The 15889-nt window shown below is 38.5% G+C and overlaps 1 protein-coding gene across 1 annotated transcript; it reads left to right on the forward strand.

Annotated features, from left to right (window-relative positions):
* Window positions 1–6268: 6268 nt before the first annotated feature.
* Window positions 6269–9165, forward strand: LOC140795061 (uncharacterized). The gene is made up of 6 exons (XM_073147419.1): window positions 6269–6477; window positions 6574–6801; window positions 7263–7401; window positions 7491–7877; window positions 7966–8508; window positions 8785–9165. The coding sequence occupies exons 1-6, from the start codon at window positions 6269–6271 to the stop codon at window positions 9163–9165; spliced, it is 1887 nt and encodes a 628-aa protein (XP_073003520.1).
* Window positions 9166–15889: the final 6724 nt, after the last annotated feature.

Raw genomic sequence — 15889 nt, forward strand, 5'->3', positions numbered from 1 at the left:
TCTTTCTAAGGGTCATGATGTTCTCTTCAAGGAAGACTCATGCAAAATCAAGGACAAGAACAATATTCTTATAGCCAAAGTGAATATGACACCAAACAAGATGTTTCCCTTGAAGATACAAAGTGAAGTTCTTCCATGCTTCAACACCATCATAAAGGATGAGTCATGGCTTTGGCATCTCCGGTATGGTCATTTGAGTTTTAGCTCTCTTTCTCACATATGCAAGAAATATATGGTACGAGGCATGCCAAATATTCATCAACATGATCAAGTATGTGAAGGGTGTGCACTTAGAAAACATCACCGAGACTCTTTTTCAAGTGGAAAAGCTTGGAAAGCATACAAACCTCTTGAGCTTGTTTGTACCGATCTATGTGGCCCTATGCACACAACATCCATTGGAGGTAATCGTTATTTCCTTACCTTTATTGATGATTATAGTAGAAAGACATGGATTTATTTTCTTAAAGAAAAGAGAGATGTATTGAACAAGTTTAAAGAATTCAAGGCCTTAGTCGAAAAGCAAAGTGGATATATCTTAAAAACTTTGTGTTCCGACCAAGGAGGTGAATATAATTCACAAAATTTTATCTCTTTTTTCAAAGAGCATGGCATAAAACATCAAGTTACTACTCGCTATACACCACAACAAAATGGAGTGGTGGAAAGGAAGAACCGGACTATTATGGAGCTTGCTAGAAGCATGTTAAAGACAAAAGGGATGCCTAATACATTTTGGGCCAAAGCCGTTGCATGTGCAGTCTATCTTTTGAATCGTGCAACTTCCAAAAGTGTGCATGACATGACACCTCAAGAAGCTTGGAGTGGACACAAGCCATGTGTTGCTCACTTGAGGGTTTTTGAAAGCATTGCCTATGTGCATGTGCCTGATGAAAAAAGAAAGAAATTGGATGACAAATCTGAAAAATATATTCTTATAGGCTATAGTGAAATGTCCAAAGCCTATAAACTCTTTAATCCCCTTACTAAGAATGTTATTGTAAGTAGAGATGTCAAATTTAATGAAGGAGAATCTTGGGGGTGGGATGGAAAAGAGAAAAGAAAATATTCTATTCTTGCAAGTGAAGAAGAAAGTCAAGGTGGTGATCTTGGAGAAGAAGAAAGGACTCCGCCTACTTCCCCGTCTTCTTCTTCCACGTCATCTTCAACGTCTTCATCATCAGAGTCTCTACCAAGGAAGACAAGGAGCATTAGAGATATCTATGAAGCTGCAAGAGAAGTATCATATGATGATATGAGCAACTTTGCACTATTTATTGATGCAGATCCTATCACTTTTGAGGAGGCTTCAAACCAACAAAAATGGAGACATGCTATGGATCAAGAAATTGATTCAATCACAAAAAATGATACTTGGGATCTTGTAGATCTTCCTACTGGGCACAAAACAAAAGGTGTTAAATGGATCTACAAGACCAAGTTGAATGAAAAAGGTGAAGTTGAGAAGCACAAGGCTCGATTGGTAGCAAAAGGCTACAATCAAAAGTATGGCGTTGACTACAATGAAGTTTTTGCCCCTGTTGTTCGACTTGAGACAATTCGCATGGTCTTGGCTTTGGCGACTCAAAATAAATGGAAGGTGCATCAAATGGATGTCAAATCAGCATTCCTGAATGGTGTTCTTGAAGAGGAGGTCTATATTCATCAACCTCCAGGCTATGTGAAGAAAGGTGAAGAGCATAAAGTATGCAAGTTGAAGAAAGCCTTGTATGGCTTAAAGCAAGCACCAAGGGCATGGTATAGTCGCATAGATGGATATTTCTTGAAAAATGGATTCAAGAGGTGTCCATTTGAGCATACTCTTTACATCACAGAAGGTACACATGGTGAGTTTTTAATTACATGCATTTATGTTGATGATTTGATCTTCACTAGCAATAGTCCAAATTATTGTGAAGCTTTCAAGAAAAGCATGATGCATGAATTCGAGATGACAGACATGGGACTTCTACATTTCTTTCTTGGCATTGAAGTTAAACAAAATGGAGACAAAATTTCCATCTCACAAAAGAAGTATGCAACGGATCTCTTGAAGAGATTCCAAATGGAAGGTGCTTCACCTATAAGCACACCAATGGAGGTTGGCTTAAAATTAAGCAAGCAAGGTGATGATAAATCTTTAGATGCTACTTTTTATAGAAGTCTTGTTGGTAGTACAGCAAGAAGATGTCATTGGAATGCTGGGAAAAGAATTTTGGGATATATTAGTGGTCCCTTGGATGAAGGTATTACTTATAAAAGTACTAACAATTCATGTTTAGTTAGTTATTGTGATAGTGATTGGGGTGGAAGCACCGACGATAGCAAGAGTACTTCCAGCTATGTTTTCAATGTCGGCTCCGGTGCAATCTCATGGTCTTCAAAGAAGCAAGATGTTGTTGCTCTCTCTACTGCAGAAGCAGGGTATATTGCCTTGTCGTTAGCAAGTTGTCAAGCATTATGGCTAAGGTGGATTTTGGAAGAACTCAAGCATCCACAAGGAAAATGCACAAATTTATTTTGTGATAACAAATCAGCAATTGCACTCACAAAGAACCCGATCTTCCATAGTAGAAGCAACCATATTCGAGATTTGGTCAAAGATGGTGAGATCGAGGTCAAGTATTGCAAGACTCAAGATCAATTAGCAGACATATTCACCAAAGCTCTCAAGATGGATACCTTCACCAAATTGAAGAAGAAACTCGGTGTGGAAATAGTCTAGCTTAAGAGAAAAATGTTAGAATATTAAGCTAGTCCATTTGACTAGTCAATTAGATTAATTGGCTAGTATAGAATTTAAGAAAAATGCTTTTTGAGGTGACTCTGTAATAATCCAAGTAGGGATTAAAAAAAAAAGGTAGTGGCCTTGTGCCCATGCAAGAGCAGCTTGCATGGTGAGGTGCCACATGCCCACCGCCATGGTCGCAGCCAACTAGCTGCGGCCAGCTGGCCGTGGCGGGCCCCGACACTACCACCCTTTTTCCCCTCCACCGCCGCTCTCTCTCTCTCTCTCTCTCTCTCTCTCTCTCTCTCGGCCACCCTCTCACTCTACTCTCTCTCTATTCTCTCTCGCACTCCTTTCTCTCCATTACCGACACCTTCCCTAGAGCCGCCGCCGCCGGTGAGACCTCTCACTCCCCCACTCTTTCCTTTTTTTCCTCTCTCTCTCTTTCTTGCCTTGAGCTCGGGCTCGCCGTAGCCGAGCCGTCGGCGAGAGGCCGCCGTTGGCTAGCCAGCAGCGGGCCGAGCCCCTCCCCGCCAGCCCAGGTCCGCACCTCCCTCCCCTCCTCTCTTCTTCTTCTTCTTCTTCTTCTTCTCCACCTTTTTCTTCTTCTTCTTCTTCTTCTTCTTTCTTTCTTTTTCTCCTTCATCGGCTTCTGCTCTCTCTTTTTCTACACAGTGCTGGGCTCGACCCAACACTGTAGCAGAAAGGTAGCAGGTAGTGCTGGGGCCGAGCTCAACACTGATGGCAGTTTTCTTTTAATTAATTAATTATTTATTTATTTTATTGATGTTATTTATTTAGGTTTTTCCTTCTTAATTAATGCAAATAGATTATTTAGACATTAATTCTTTTAATAATAATATATATTCTTCAATATGATTAGTATTAATTATAATTTGTATAATCAATGATTAATTAGGTATAAATATAAGTAATACTCATATTTATTTATTCATATCTCTATTAGATTAATATATAGATTTGTAAATTATAATTATCAAATTTATATACTAATATTTTTATGAGATACATTTTAAATAATTCTAATAATTTATTATACATTATTATTTTGTAACAAATAAAATAATCAGCTTATGTATTTATTTATTATTTTATAAAGTAATGACTACATAGTCCCTAATTAATCAAGATATAATTTAATTATAATTAGGTTCTTATCTATACTTATATTTTTATTTATAATTAAAAATCTAGCTAGTTATAAAGATAAGTAGAAATTCTAAAATCTAATAAATCATCATATTTTACATGAACGGATTTTAATTAGATGAACGGCTAACTTCTTACTACTTCAATAATTTCATATTCCGACCCCCCTGTTCAAGACCCCGTGGACTTAGCTATCGAGGCTCGATCATTGTCGTAGCAACGTGAATAAGTGATTGTTTGGTATTTGTAGTGGTGGTGAGTAGTCTTATCCCCTAGACGTATTTTTCAAATTAGATTATATTATATATTATGTACATGCATATTGTGCCTCCAGCATGATTATATAACTTTATCTAGAGATGATTACAGTCGAATATATTTTATCATGCATCTAATTAGGCTGATCTTGGATATAAGTATGGTGATGATAAATAGAGATGATTAGAGATGATTATACTGTTATGACTTTGTGTCGGAGTGATTTCTAGTATGAGTGTGCATGTGATAGACTAGCAGGAATATGCATGTATTAGATACATAGTTGGAGTCTACATTGCATCATTTTTCTCTTGATTCCTGTTCCACCTAAATTCCTGTTATGCATTGACTCATTATCGTACTAGATACATGCATGTGACTTGTCATTTAAAAGGAAAACATGAAATGTGATTGATATGATAGTTGATAGAAAGCGTGAGGATACCCGAGTAGGTGCGAGGGTTAGGACGCGCTTGGTGGATGATTGATCGCTCGATATAGTCATGATCCTGTTGGCCTTACATCCGAGGTTGTTAGTTTGTATGCGCAACAGACATTCGGACACATGTCGTTCGCTAGGGCATATGTGGCGAGTTATCCTCACGAGATTTCTATCAGCTAGAAGAGTGCCCAGTCTGGATGAATGTTGATACTCTTAGCGGATGGCAGGGTATGGTTATATTTGAGATACTCCTTGCAGATGGCAAAGTATGCTTGGAGCCTTCGGGCATGATGTTGAGATCGAGTATCGGGTGTTGACTGTGCATAGTGGTCTAGTATGATGATGACATATAGAGCTGACATTGATGACTGATATGTTGAGAATTGCATATGATTTTATTCTTATCTGAATACATGATTATCAAATGGTCAATTTACATCATATATGTTGCATTTGATATCATAGCATGGTCATAGACGACATGCATCATGTGTCATATTTGAGAGAGTTATGATGATACTATGACATGGAGATTTATTTACTTATTGTCGAGGATTATATATTTTTATTAGTTATGACATGTTATCGACATTTCAATTATATATTATTGAGGTTACATTCATACGCTCATTCATAACATGATGCTCTTTCGATTCATATTATTCAAGTACATAATTTACTCTTTATTTAGCTTCACTGATTCGGGGTAAGGTCTATTCACTTAGCCTTTAGATTATAACTCTCTTTGTTTTCTCCTTTCCAAAAACTTAGGTAAACGAGTGGAGTATGATACTTCCTTAGAGATCTTGCCAGTGGGTGAAGAATAGTGTGTGGTTAGTATCATGCGTTAGATATGTTATCTTATTTGATATATTAGTGGACATCCTCTAAAGTGTGTCTTTATCCTTAACTTATATTTTAGTAGGTAACTTTGTACTTGTATAATTATGTATGTACCACCATTGTGTATATGTTGTGGTGAAAAGCTCTTGATGATCTGTTGTGGCCTGTGTGAGGCTCAAGTAGGGTTATCCGTAAACTGTTGTCAGTTAGACTTGTGTTTTTCTTAGTTTAGATATTGTGGATAAATTATAATATCTATATATGTTTATTTGATTGTTAGTACCTAATCAAATAGTCAGGTGCCACGCATGTGCCATGTGGGCTCATGCCATGCACGTGTTTAGGGTTGTGGGTGTTACAGACTCTTAGTGTTTTCTATACCTTTAAATGATAGTAATCTTTGGATTCTCTAGATAATGAAAATCAAAGAGTTATATATGATAACTAAGAGTCATATAGTATATCTAAGAGTCATGTAAACCACTATATATATGTGGTCTTATCTTGTGCAAGGATATGAAGAAAAGTTTAAAGTTTTTTATCTACTTCATCTTGTATTAAGAGAATAATCTTTTTCTCTTGAGATTACCACCACCTTCTCCTAACATGCCCTAACTGGGAGAAGAATGCTAATTACACAGAGTTAAAGAAGATCAAGAAATGTTACTTATGTCCTATGTTGAGTTGCATAAATTCAAAAGAGAAGAGGTGTGGTTCTTGGACTCTAAGTGCAGCAACCACATGAATGGTGACAAGCAATGTTTTATCAAGCTTGATGAGACCTTCAGGCAAATTGTGAAGCTCGGTGACAACAAAGAATGAATGTCATGGGGAAAGGCAATATCAGGATACAAGTTCATGGCATAACTCAGGTGATCACTGAGGTATTTTACATTCCTGAGCTCAAGATTAATTTGCTTAGCATAGGACAGCTCCAAGAAAAGGACTTAGCTATCCTGGTTCAACATGGAGTATTCAATATCTTCAATTCTGTAAGAGGATTAATTATGCAAACTAATATGTCAGCAAATAGAATGTTTGTATTGCTTGCCTCTGTACCTACTCATGCTCCATAACCAGCTTGCTTTCAATTGATATCTAAAGACACAACTACTCACCTATGGGATCATAGGTTTGGCCATTTGAATCTGAAAGTTTTGAGAACATTGGCTTATAGAAAGTTGGTCATGGGTTTGCCAAATCTCAAAGCATCCTCCAAGATATGCACTGGTTGTGTCGTCGGCAAGCAGCACCGCAATCCATTTTCGAAGAAGAGTTTATGGAGAGCCTCTCAACCATTGTACCTTATGCACTCGGACATTTGTGCTCCAATTACTCCTGAATCAAATAGTTACAAGAGGTACATAACCACTTTCTTAGATGATTATAGTCATAATATGTGGACATATTTTTTGCATGGTAAGTCAGAGGCACTCACTATGTCTAAGAATTTCAAAAGCATGGTAGAGAAGGAAACAAGAAATTATGTTTGTTGCTTCTGTACTGATCGAGGTGGAGAGTTCACCTCATCGGAGTTTAATAGTTTTTGCAGTTCAAATGGGATCGTCAGACAACTCACTACAGCCTTCTCCCCACAACAAAATGGGGTTGCAGAGAGAAGAAATCGAACCCTAATGAACATGGTAAGGTGCATGTTGACTGACAAAGAAGTTCCAAAAAAATATGGCCAGAAGCTGTAAAGTGGGCAATACATGTGCTCAACCAATGTCCCACATTAGTAGTGAAAGATAAAACACTGGAAGAAGCTTGGAGCAGACGCAAGCCATCTGTGGAATATTTTAAGGTGTTTGGTTGCATCAGACATGTTCACATACCTGATGTCAAGAAGAAGAAACTAGACAACAAGAGCTTCATATGTGTGTACTTAGGCGTAAGTGAAGAATCCAAGGCTTATAGAATGTATGATTCAGAATCAAAGAAGATTGTTACAAGTCGTGATGTAATATTTGAAGAAGAAGAAGAAAAGTGGTGCTGGGAAAAAAATAAGTGAAGAAGCTCACTCTAAAATTCTTGAGTGGGGAAATAAAGAAGAAAGTGAAGAAACTTGTAAAGATTGCACATTTGAAGAAGGACAAATTGAGCAAGATGGCACATTTGAAGAAGGACAAATTGAGCAAGATGGCACATTTGAAGAAGGACAAATTGAGCAAGATGGCACATTTGAGGAAGGGCAAATTGAGCAAGGTGATGATAGTGGCTCCAAATCATGAAACCAGTTCAGTTCAAGGGAGGATTAGAAAAGAACCAGTGTGGATAAAGGACTATGAGAGAGGTGATGGTTTGTCTAAGGAAGAAGAAATACAGCAGCTAGTCATGTTTACAACTTCATCAGATCTAGTAACATTTGAAGAGGCTGCTGTCAAGAGTTCCATATGGAGAGATGCTATGGACCTAGAAGTCAAGGCTATTAAAAAAGTATGGTACATGGGAGTTAATTGAGTTACCAAGTGGAGCAAAGAAAATAGGAGTAAAATGGATTTACAAAACTAAACTGAATGAGAAGGGAGAAGTGGACAAATGCAAGGGTCGGTTGGTAGTGAAAGGATACTCACAACAAGCAAGCATTGATTATACCGAGGTATTTGCCCATGTTGCACGTTGGGATACTATTAGACAAATACTTGCTCTTGCATCTAGTAGAGATTGGAAGGTGTATCAACTTGGTGTGAGAAGTGCATTTTTGCATGGTGAGATTAGTGAAGAAGTCTTCATTGAACAACATCGAGGTTATGAAGTGAAGGTTGTAGAGGACAAGGTTTACAGGTTGAAGAAGACATTGTACGGGCTTAAACAAGCCCCGCGTGCATGGTACAGCATAATTGAATCCTATTTTATCAAAGAGGGGTTTGATAGATGTCTAAGTGAGCACACCCTTTTTGTAAGAAAAGGTAATAAAGATGGAAATATTCTTATTGTGAGCTTGTGTGTAGACGATATCATCTTTATAGGGAATACTGAGATGATGTTCAAAGATTTCAAGAGGTCAATCAAGCAAGAATTTGACATGTCAGATCTTGGAAGAATAAAGTATTTTCTTGGAGTTGAGGTAATACAAAGTTGAGCTAGAATTTTCATAAGCCAAAAGAAATATGCAAATGAGGTGCTTGAACGTTTGGAATGGGAACATTGCAACCCTGTCAAGAATCCAATTATGGATGCAGACTTGTGAAAGATGATGGAGGAACGAAGGTCCATTCTACTACTTACAAGCAAATGGTGGGCAGCCTTATGTATTTGACTGCCACAAGACCTGATCTACATGGTGAGCTTGATAAGCTGTTTCATTGAGATACCTACTGAGCTATATCAACAACCTGTAAAGAGAGTATTCTGGTACTTAAGAGGAACTACTGAGATGGGTATACTATACAAGAGAGGAGGAGAAGAGGACTTGATTGTCTTTTCTAACAGCAATTGTAAGGGAGACCTTGAGACTGCAAAAGCACTTCAGGCTGTGTTCAAGCTAAGTTTGGGAGCTGTAACATGGAGTTCCAAGAAGCAACCAGTTGTCACACTCTCCACAATAGAGGCACAGTTCATAGCAGCGGCTTCCTGCGCATGTCAAAGTATTTGGATGCAAAGAATACTCAGGAAACTTGGTCTCAATCAAAGTAAGTGCGCTATTTTCTGTGATAACAGTTCAGCAATTAAACTTTCGAAGAATCTTGTCATGCATGGTAGGAGCAAACATATCGATATTTGATTCCATTTTCTTCGAGATTTAATCAGAGATGGTGTAGTTGATTTGGTACACTCTAAATACCAGCTAGCTGATATTATGACAAAACCTTTGAAGTTAGACATCTTCGTGAAGATGAGAGAACAACTTGGTGTGTGCATTGATCAAGACGTGTTGACTGCATTCTTTGCATTTTGGTTACTTGTTGACTAAGTCTTAATGACTTATCATTGCAGTTTCATGTTGACTATTTCTTGTTTAATAAACCCTACTTTATAGGGTGTAGATTAGCATTTGAATTGTTCTTCCTTAATTTTAGCCACGATATAGGCCATGTAAATCGTGGATACAGTTTGTGATTTCTGTTACGTAAAAGCTCTATAAGAGCCCCAGTTGTGTTATTAATAAGATAGTTTTGATTGCTCTTAAATTACTATCTTCTGCAATAGAGATTTAGAGCTATTCAACAATATGATCTTCAAAACAACCTTTATTAGAAGACACATGACACCAAAAGTCCCACGCTGTTAGGATATTATGTAATTGGTAATTTGTGAGGCCGTTAAAATGTTTATTGAATGGATTTCAATAGAGAGCAAATTGGCGAAACATTTGAAATATGTTCAAATGAACGTAGGAGATCTAGATCTATTTTTCTTAGCATTCAAACACCCCCGGATATCCAAAACTTATTTGGGTCATTCATGGAAGATTTAATGGGCTGTTTATGTAAAGTCTTGAAGGAGGTTTTGGGGCACATGCGTTAAGGAATAGTTTGGGTTGTTTATGAAAGCTCTGGGGAACATCTATGGAGAACTCTAAAGGACCAAATTTGAAGAACCTTGAAGGACTTTCTTTGGGAAACATTGAAGGATCATTTATTGGAAGTTGTGGAGGAGATTTTGGTAAGACATACTCCTATTGAAAGAAGGGTTCTTTACCTATATAAAGAGGATGAAGCTATTGTATTTCTTAAGCCTTGTATGCCTTGGAAGCTTTTAAGAAAACTTTTTGAGAGATCTCTTCTACAAAAACCTTTGAAATTTTAGTGAGAAGGATGAGAGTTTATTTTTGTTGAATATCTTATTTATATTCAGAGCTACAATGTAAGGATCTTGGAAGTTCTACAGTTATTCATCTTCATCAGCTTTGAGAAAATACTGAGACGTGGGTTCTAGCAGACTTGGTAGTCTAATTCACGAGGAATAGTTCATTACGGGATCGAGCAAATAAGAATAAGTTCAACCATTAGCTGTGAGTGCTGAGAGGTGGGACTAATTGTAAGTATTAACATGTGTTTATATTTGATAGTATATTATTTTGATCTATAGAGAGGATCTGTGGTTCTTTTTACCCTTGATTAATAGATGTTTTTCCACCTAAAAAATCGTGTGTATCTGTGTGATTGGTTTAGTTTTTCTATTTTTATATTGTCTTCTATTGAATTTGATTAGATTGATTTAGGAAATTTCATATTCTAGATTTCAACTGTCCCTATATTTAATTAATTGATATCAGAGCAATTTTCTTTAACTTAGAAAGGATGAACTTCTTGAGAGATATCAATATACTATTAGATACCCCTTGCTCAATGGTTCAAAATTTTCATACTAGAAAGCGAAGATGCAGGTATTTTTAAAATATAATAAATGTGTTTGGTTATTGCTTTTGCATATTTGAATTCCCCTTAGTCTTTTAACTAGTGATATTGAAGTTAAAGGAAAATTTGTTAATCAATAAGAAAGAAGTGATTTTGAGAAATCTAGTTGGAAAAGTAATGTCGCCGATGTTATATTTAATGGAGTTTCTCCCAATGAGTTTTCTCAAATTTATACTTGTGAGATAGCCAAAGCTGCACTATATGCATACATGTACATATACCCATATAGCTTGTAATTGTAGATACCTATATGCATACATGTACATATACCCATGAAGACATATACATATGAAACCAAATAGAGGGGGAGGAGTCCATGGTATCAGGGTATCCACGTGATCGCATAGAGTTTGGGATAGAGTCAATGTAGGCGATGAAGAGGACGATTGTGCATAGGCGACAATGTCAATATGGCTGGCGCTAGGAGGGAGGATGGAGGCAATACCGCACACAGTATTGGAGCTATAGATATGGTGGTAAGGTTGCACATGACTAAGCAAGAGCGATGATGGCTAGCATAAGCAATGACAGTAATCGGAGCCGTGTCAAGGAGGAAGGATGAAGCCATGAAGGCAATGTCGTGCACGAGGGGTGAGAGGGGTGAACAACGAGGGGGAGCCATGGAGAGGACAGCAATAAGGTGGGATGATCTTGGCCAAGCTGAGTACGACGACGAGAGGGAGGAGGACGTGAAGAGGGTATTGGCGAGGTGGGATATGAATGGTGACTTAGAGTGAGCTGGACAACACGAGGGTGGATAGTGACTAAGAGCAAGGTGGACGGCGGTGAGGGTGGATGACAAAGTAGGAAAACTAGAGGATTAAAAAGTAGGAGAAAATGAGAAGAAAAGGAAAGGAAAGAACCCTCTCAGGATGGAAGAGGGAGAGAGCTACCGGTGATAGCAAGAAAACCCCTCTTTCGGGGAGGAGAGGGAAATCATCAAACCCTAACAAACAAACACCAACTCGGTGATAATATATTCATGGAGTAGTTGAGTGCAATATACTGCCAGTAATAGATAGAGCTTAAGCACTTAAACGACGAATTATCTAAGGGGTTGTATATACCTTTTGTGTATATAAGTATTAAATAGATTAATCTAGAGTGGATCCGTAATTTTTTTCTCTTAATAGACTAAGAGATATTCTATATTAATTGTTGTTGTCTACTTGTGGTTTTACTTTTCTTATTTTTACTCAGCTTTCTCTTTTCTACTTGGTTTTGATTTTCATAGTATGAGTAATATTTCTAGTACTAATAGGATTAGCTTTCCTAGTTCAAATCATTTTTTACTTTTACTTTGACTTTCTATTGTTCTAAACCTAGTCAAACTAAGATTGATATGATTCAAGTTTGATCGGATTGCCTCACGAGGACATTGGGCTCAATGGATCAAATCTATTTATCTTTCGGTTAATTCATATTTATCTCTTATGTAAGCTTTTAAGGCAAGTCTAGTTAAATTATGTAAGTCTTTAGAACAAGTCTAGTTAAATCATAAAAATCTTTAAGGTAAGTCCTAGTTAACTCATGTGAGCCTTTAAGATAGATCTCAGTTTGAGTCATGTAAGGTTTTAGGGCTAGTCCTTGTAGGATCATTGTATCCGACCTTTATATATAGGAGGGGGTCGGTCTCCTTTGTTTAAAAATTCAACTATTGAAAATTATATTTTAGCCTTAAACTATCTTAAGAGTAGGAGTAAGATTAACCTAATAATTAGAAGTAAATTAATTGTAATCTAAAAGTAGAAATAAATTAATCTCCCTTCATCACTACCACCATCGCCATATTATTATATCTCTCCACTATTCTCCATCACCTTCCACCTTCATTACCACCATCAGCTACCTTTATCCGACAACTAAATTCTCTTGTTGCAAACTGACTCTAATCGATTTGTAACAATTGATCCCTATCTCTTTGTTACGATCTGACCATATGGGTTAAGTTGAGTCAAGTCAGTTACTTAGGTATATCTTATTATTTTGAATTTTAAATAAATTGGATAATCCATATGTGGATCCGATCCACTAGGGATTTTACTCCTATAAATAGGGGTGGACATGTGTTGATAATTATCATTTGAAAGAAATCTAAGTTTAGCCGGTTATTATTTTCTAGTCATTAGATCGCTTAATATTTCTAGGAGTAGATTATAGTTGTAGAAACATCCCAACCTTCTAAACCCTAGCCACCTACTATCTCCAGCAGCCACCTTACAATACAGCCATCCACCACCACTCTTGGTCGTCCGCCACCCTCCGACGATCGCCACAACATCAAATAATTAACATTTTAATTTTAACTTTTCATCCCAACCTCTAATTTACTTGAAACGATAGCCATTAGAACCCTATCTCATGAGGCTACCTCCACCTAAATTTTTATAATTTTCTTATGTCCAAATTGGTCCAGATTTGGTTCGCAACATTGGTATCAGAGTCGACCTCGGAAGATGGTTAACACGCGATCCAAGACCATCGAGGAGGGATCGACCATAGAGGACCAGGATCTCATCTTGATACGTTTAGTTAGGATCTTTTCTTACTACATTAGTTATTTATTTTTATTCAAATAAAATTCATGTAAGTCGCGTTCGAATGCAGGTGGGGTCGCGTTTGAATGTCCTTGCGAACGCCTATATCAGGTTCGCAAATACAGAGAACGCATATTTTGCATTCGAATGCGATCGGGCGAGTTCGAACGCCTGCATTGTGTTCGCACATACAGAGAATGTCTTTTGGTTTATTCAAACGCAATTGACAAGAATCCTCTAGAATTAGAGTTACATATTGTTTTAGGACTTATTGGCTAGCCTCTATAAATATGTGGATGGCAGCCAACTTTATTATGCTATTAGAATATTGATTTCTTGCATTTCTATCATCTATCTATCCTAATCTCCTTCCTCCCTCTTCACCATCCTTCCACCTCTACCGTTGGCAAGGTTTCTCCTAACTTCTAATCCCTCTTGACTGTCGAGCCAACCCTCTTATTTGGGCTCTCGACCACTTCGTTCCCTTCGTCTACTTCCCTTAATTACATCCACCATCCACCTTCACCTCCATACCTATCCATAACCCTAACATCCACTCAATCCGTCACCACCACCATCACCCACGTTATTCTGTGTTTTCGTCCTTGCTATAATTCGAATCTGCGAAGGGCATAAATATGAAAGTTGTAGATCAAAAAGTTACGGATCTAACCCAATTTTTTCATAATTTTCTGACTACCAAAGAATATCTGACAAATATCTTTCCACAATTATGCGGACTGATTCCTTTAATACATTCAGATCTTGAAGGAATCGTTGCATAGCCTATCTTTGGTTCGAGAACCTATCAAATTGGTATCAAAGCCTATCTTTTGGTAGCCTAGAACTTATCACATCTCCGTTCCTGTGGGAGTTGACCTAGTGCCCCACCACCGCCACCAATAGTTGACCACGAGCCGCCGGTGTGGGTGAAGGCAATTTTTAAAGATTTTTCTAACGAGACCACTAGATCCATCATGAAGGCTATTCAAGCCTTGACGGCTGCCCTTCTGACTCAGTACGGCTACCTAGTGGTCAGATCGTAACAATCTACAATGCTCCTGATACCTTGTCCTCAAGGTGACTAGTCTTTTATGTCCTTGTACTCATCCAATTTGTCAGTGGATTTGGGTTCGTCTTCCTCGAGTCCGCTTAATCACATGACGTGGGCTGGCTGACACTTGCATTTATGACCGAGAGTAAATAGGTCATCATAGTAAAAACACAAGTCTTTTATTCAGCTCTCTTCCAAGTCGTTGGATACAAAGCGGCGCATGATCATCTGTCAATTAGGCTGAGTCGTTGGTGCAGGCTGAGTCGAGGTAGATGACATCTCTAGTAGGCTGTGGGCTTGGGCTGTCTTTCTTCTCTCATCCTTGCTAATCTAGTTCATACCAACTTGGACTCCATCAGAATAGCTAAGGAGAAGGTCTCGTCAGAATTAGTGGGTCTCAGAGATTTGGCCTCAGCCTGAATGTCAGACCTGAGCCCACTAATGAAGGTACTATTCAGGGCCAAGTCAGACTAGTTAGTGACTTGGTTGCATATCCATTGAACTCCTCCCGGTATGCTCGAACTATTGTTAGCTAAGTCAGCTTAGTCAACATAGTTTGAAAGTCCTCGTACTGGATCAGATAGAATCGAGCACAAATCGTATTCACAAGGTCCTGCCAAGACTCGATAGTCGAGTCCGCTCAGCCGACTAGTACCATCTATTTGCCACACCCTCCAAGTAAAATGAGGCTAGCTAGACCTTCAAGTGGTCAGGCATGCCAAGGTATGTGAAAAGTTGCTCCATTAGATAGGTCCAATCTAGCGGGTCTCTTCTAGAAAATTTTGAAAAATCAAGCTTGACAGTCCGAGCTTGATCTCAAAATATGGTATATCATCGTGGGTGAAGTGACCTCGGGGTCAAGGCTAGTCTCGTGGGTCATAGGCCCATGGGTTCGGCTCAAGCTGATGGCATGGGCCCACTGAGTCATTCCACCATTCATCCTTGGGCTCGTACTCTTGTTCGGGGTCATATTTATGGGTTCTAAACCGGTTTGAATGAGGTGGTCGAACTAGTTTGCAAAAATTTGGTCTGCCTCGAAAATCATGTACTTTATCACCTTCATTCTAATAATCTAACCCTAACCCTTGGGTTGAATTTATAATTCAACCTAGGGGCACAACCACAGGTTGCATGGGGAAGGGGGCGGCTGGGTTGGGTCGTGGGTCGCCCTAATAGACTGATTTTTTATTTCTTTCCTTACTTGGTTCTTACTAATACTACCCATTAGTGGAGCTAGGAGATTCGGTTGTTTAACCTGAGGCAATGAAATTATTGCGATGGAAGTTTCAGGATTAGTTGATTATGCCTCGGTAGTCGACCCCTAGTTGGTCCTCACGACGGTGGAATGGCAATGAGCGGCGAAGGAAGGCCGAACTCGAGCTCGAGCTCGTGGGGCTACAATGGCGGCCAAGGCACATCGCCGAGGTGGGTCTCCCGGCCCTTAGCGGCTATGGAAGGGACTAGTGGCCCTATTGTAGGGGAGCGATGGTGGCGAGA

The sequence above is a fragment of the Typha latifolia genome, chromosome 9 (assembly GCF_019914945.1).
Source record: "Typha latifolia isolate L0001 chromosome 9, TyphaL0001v2, whole genome shotgun sequence".
In the NCBI taxonomy this organism is placed as follows: Eukaryota; Viridiplantae; Streptophyta; class Magnoliopsida; order Poales; family Typhaceae; genus Typha; species Typha latifolia.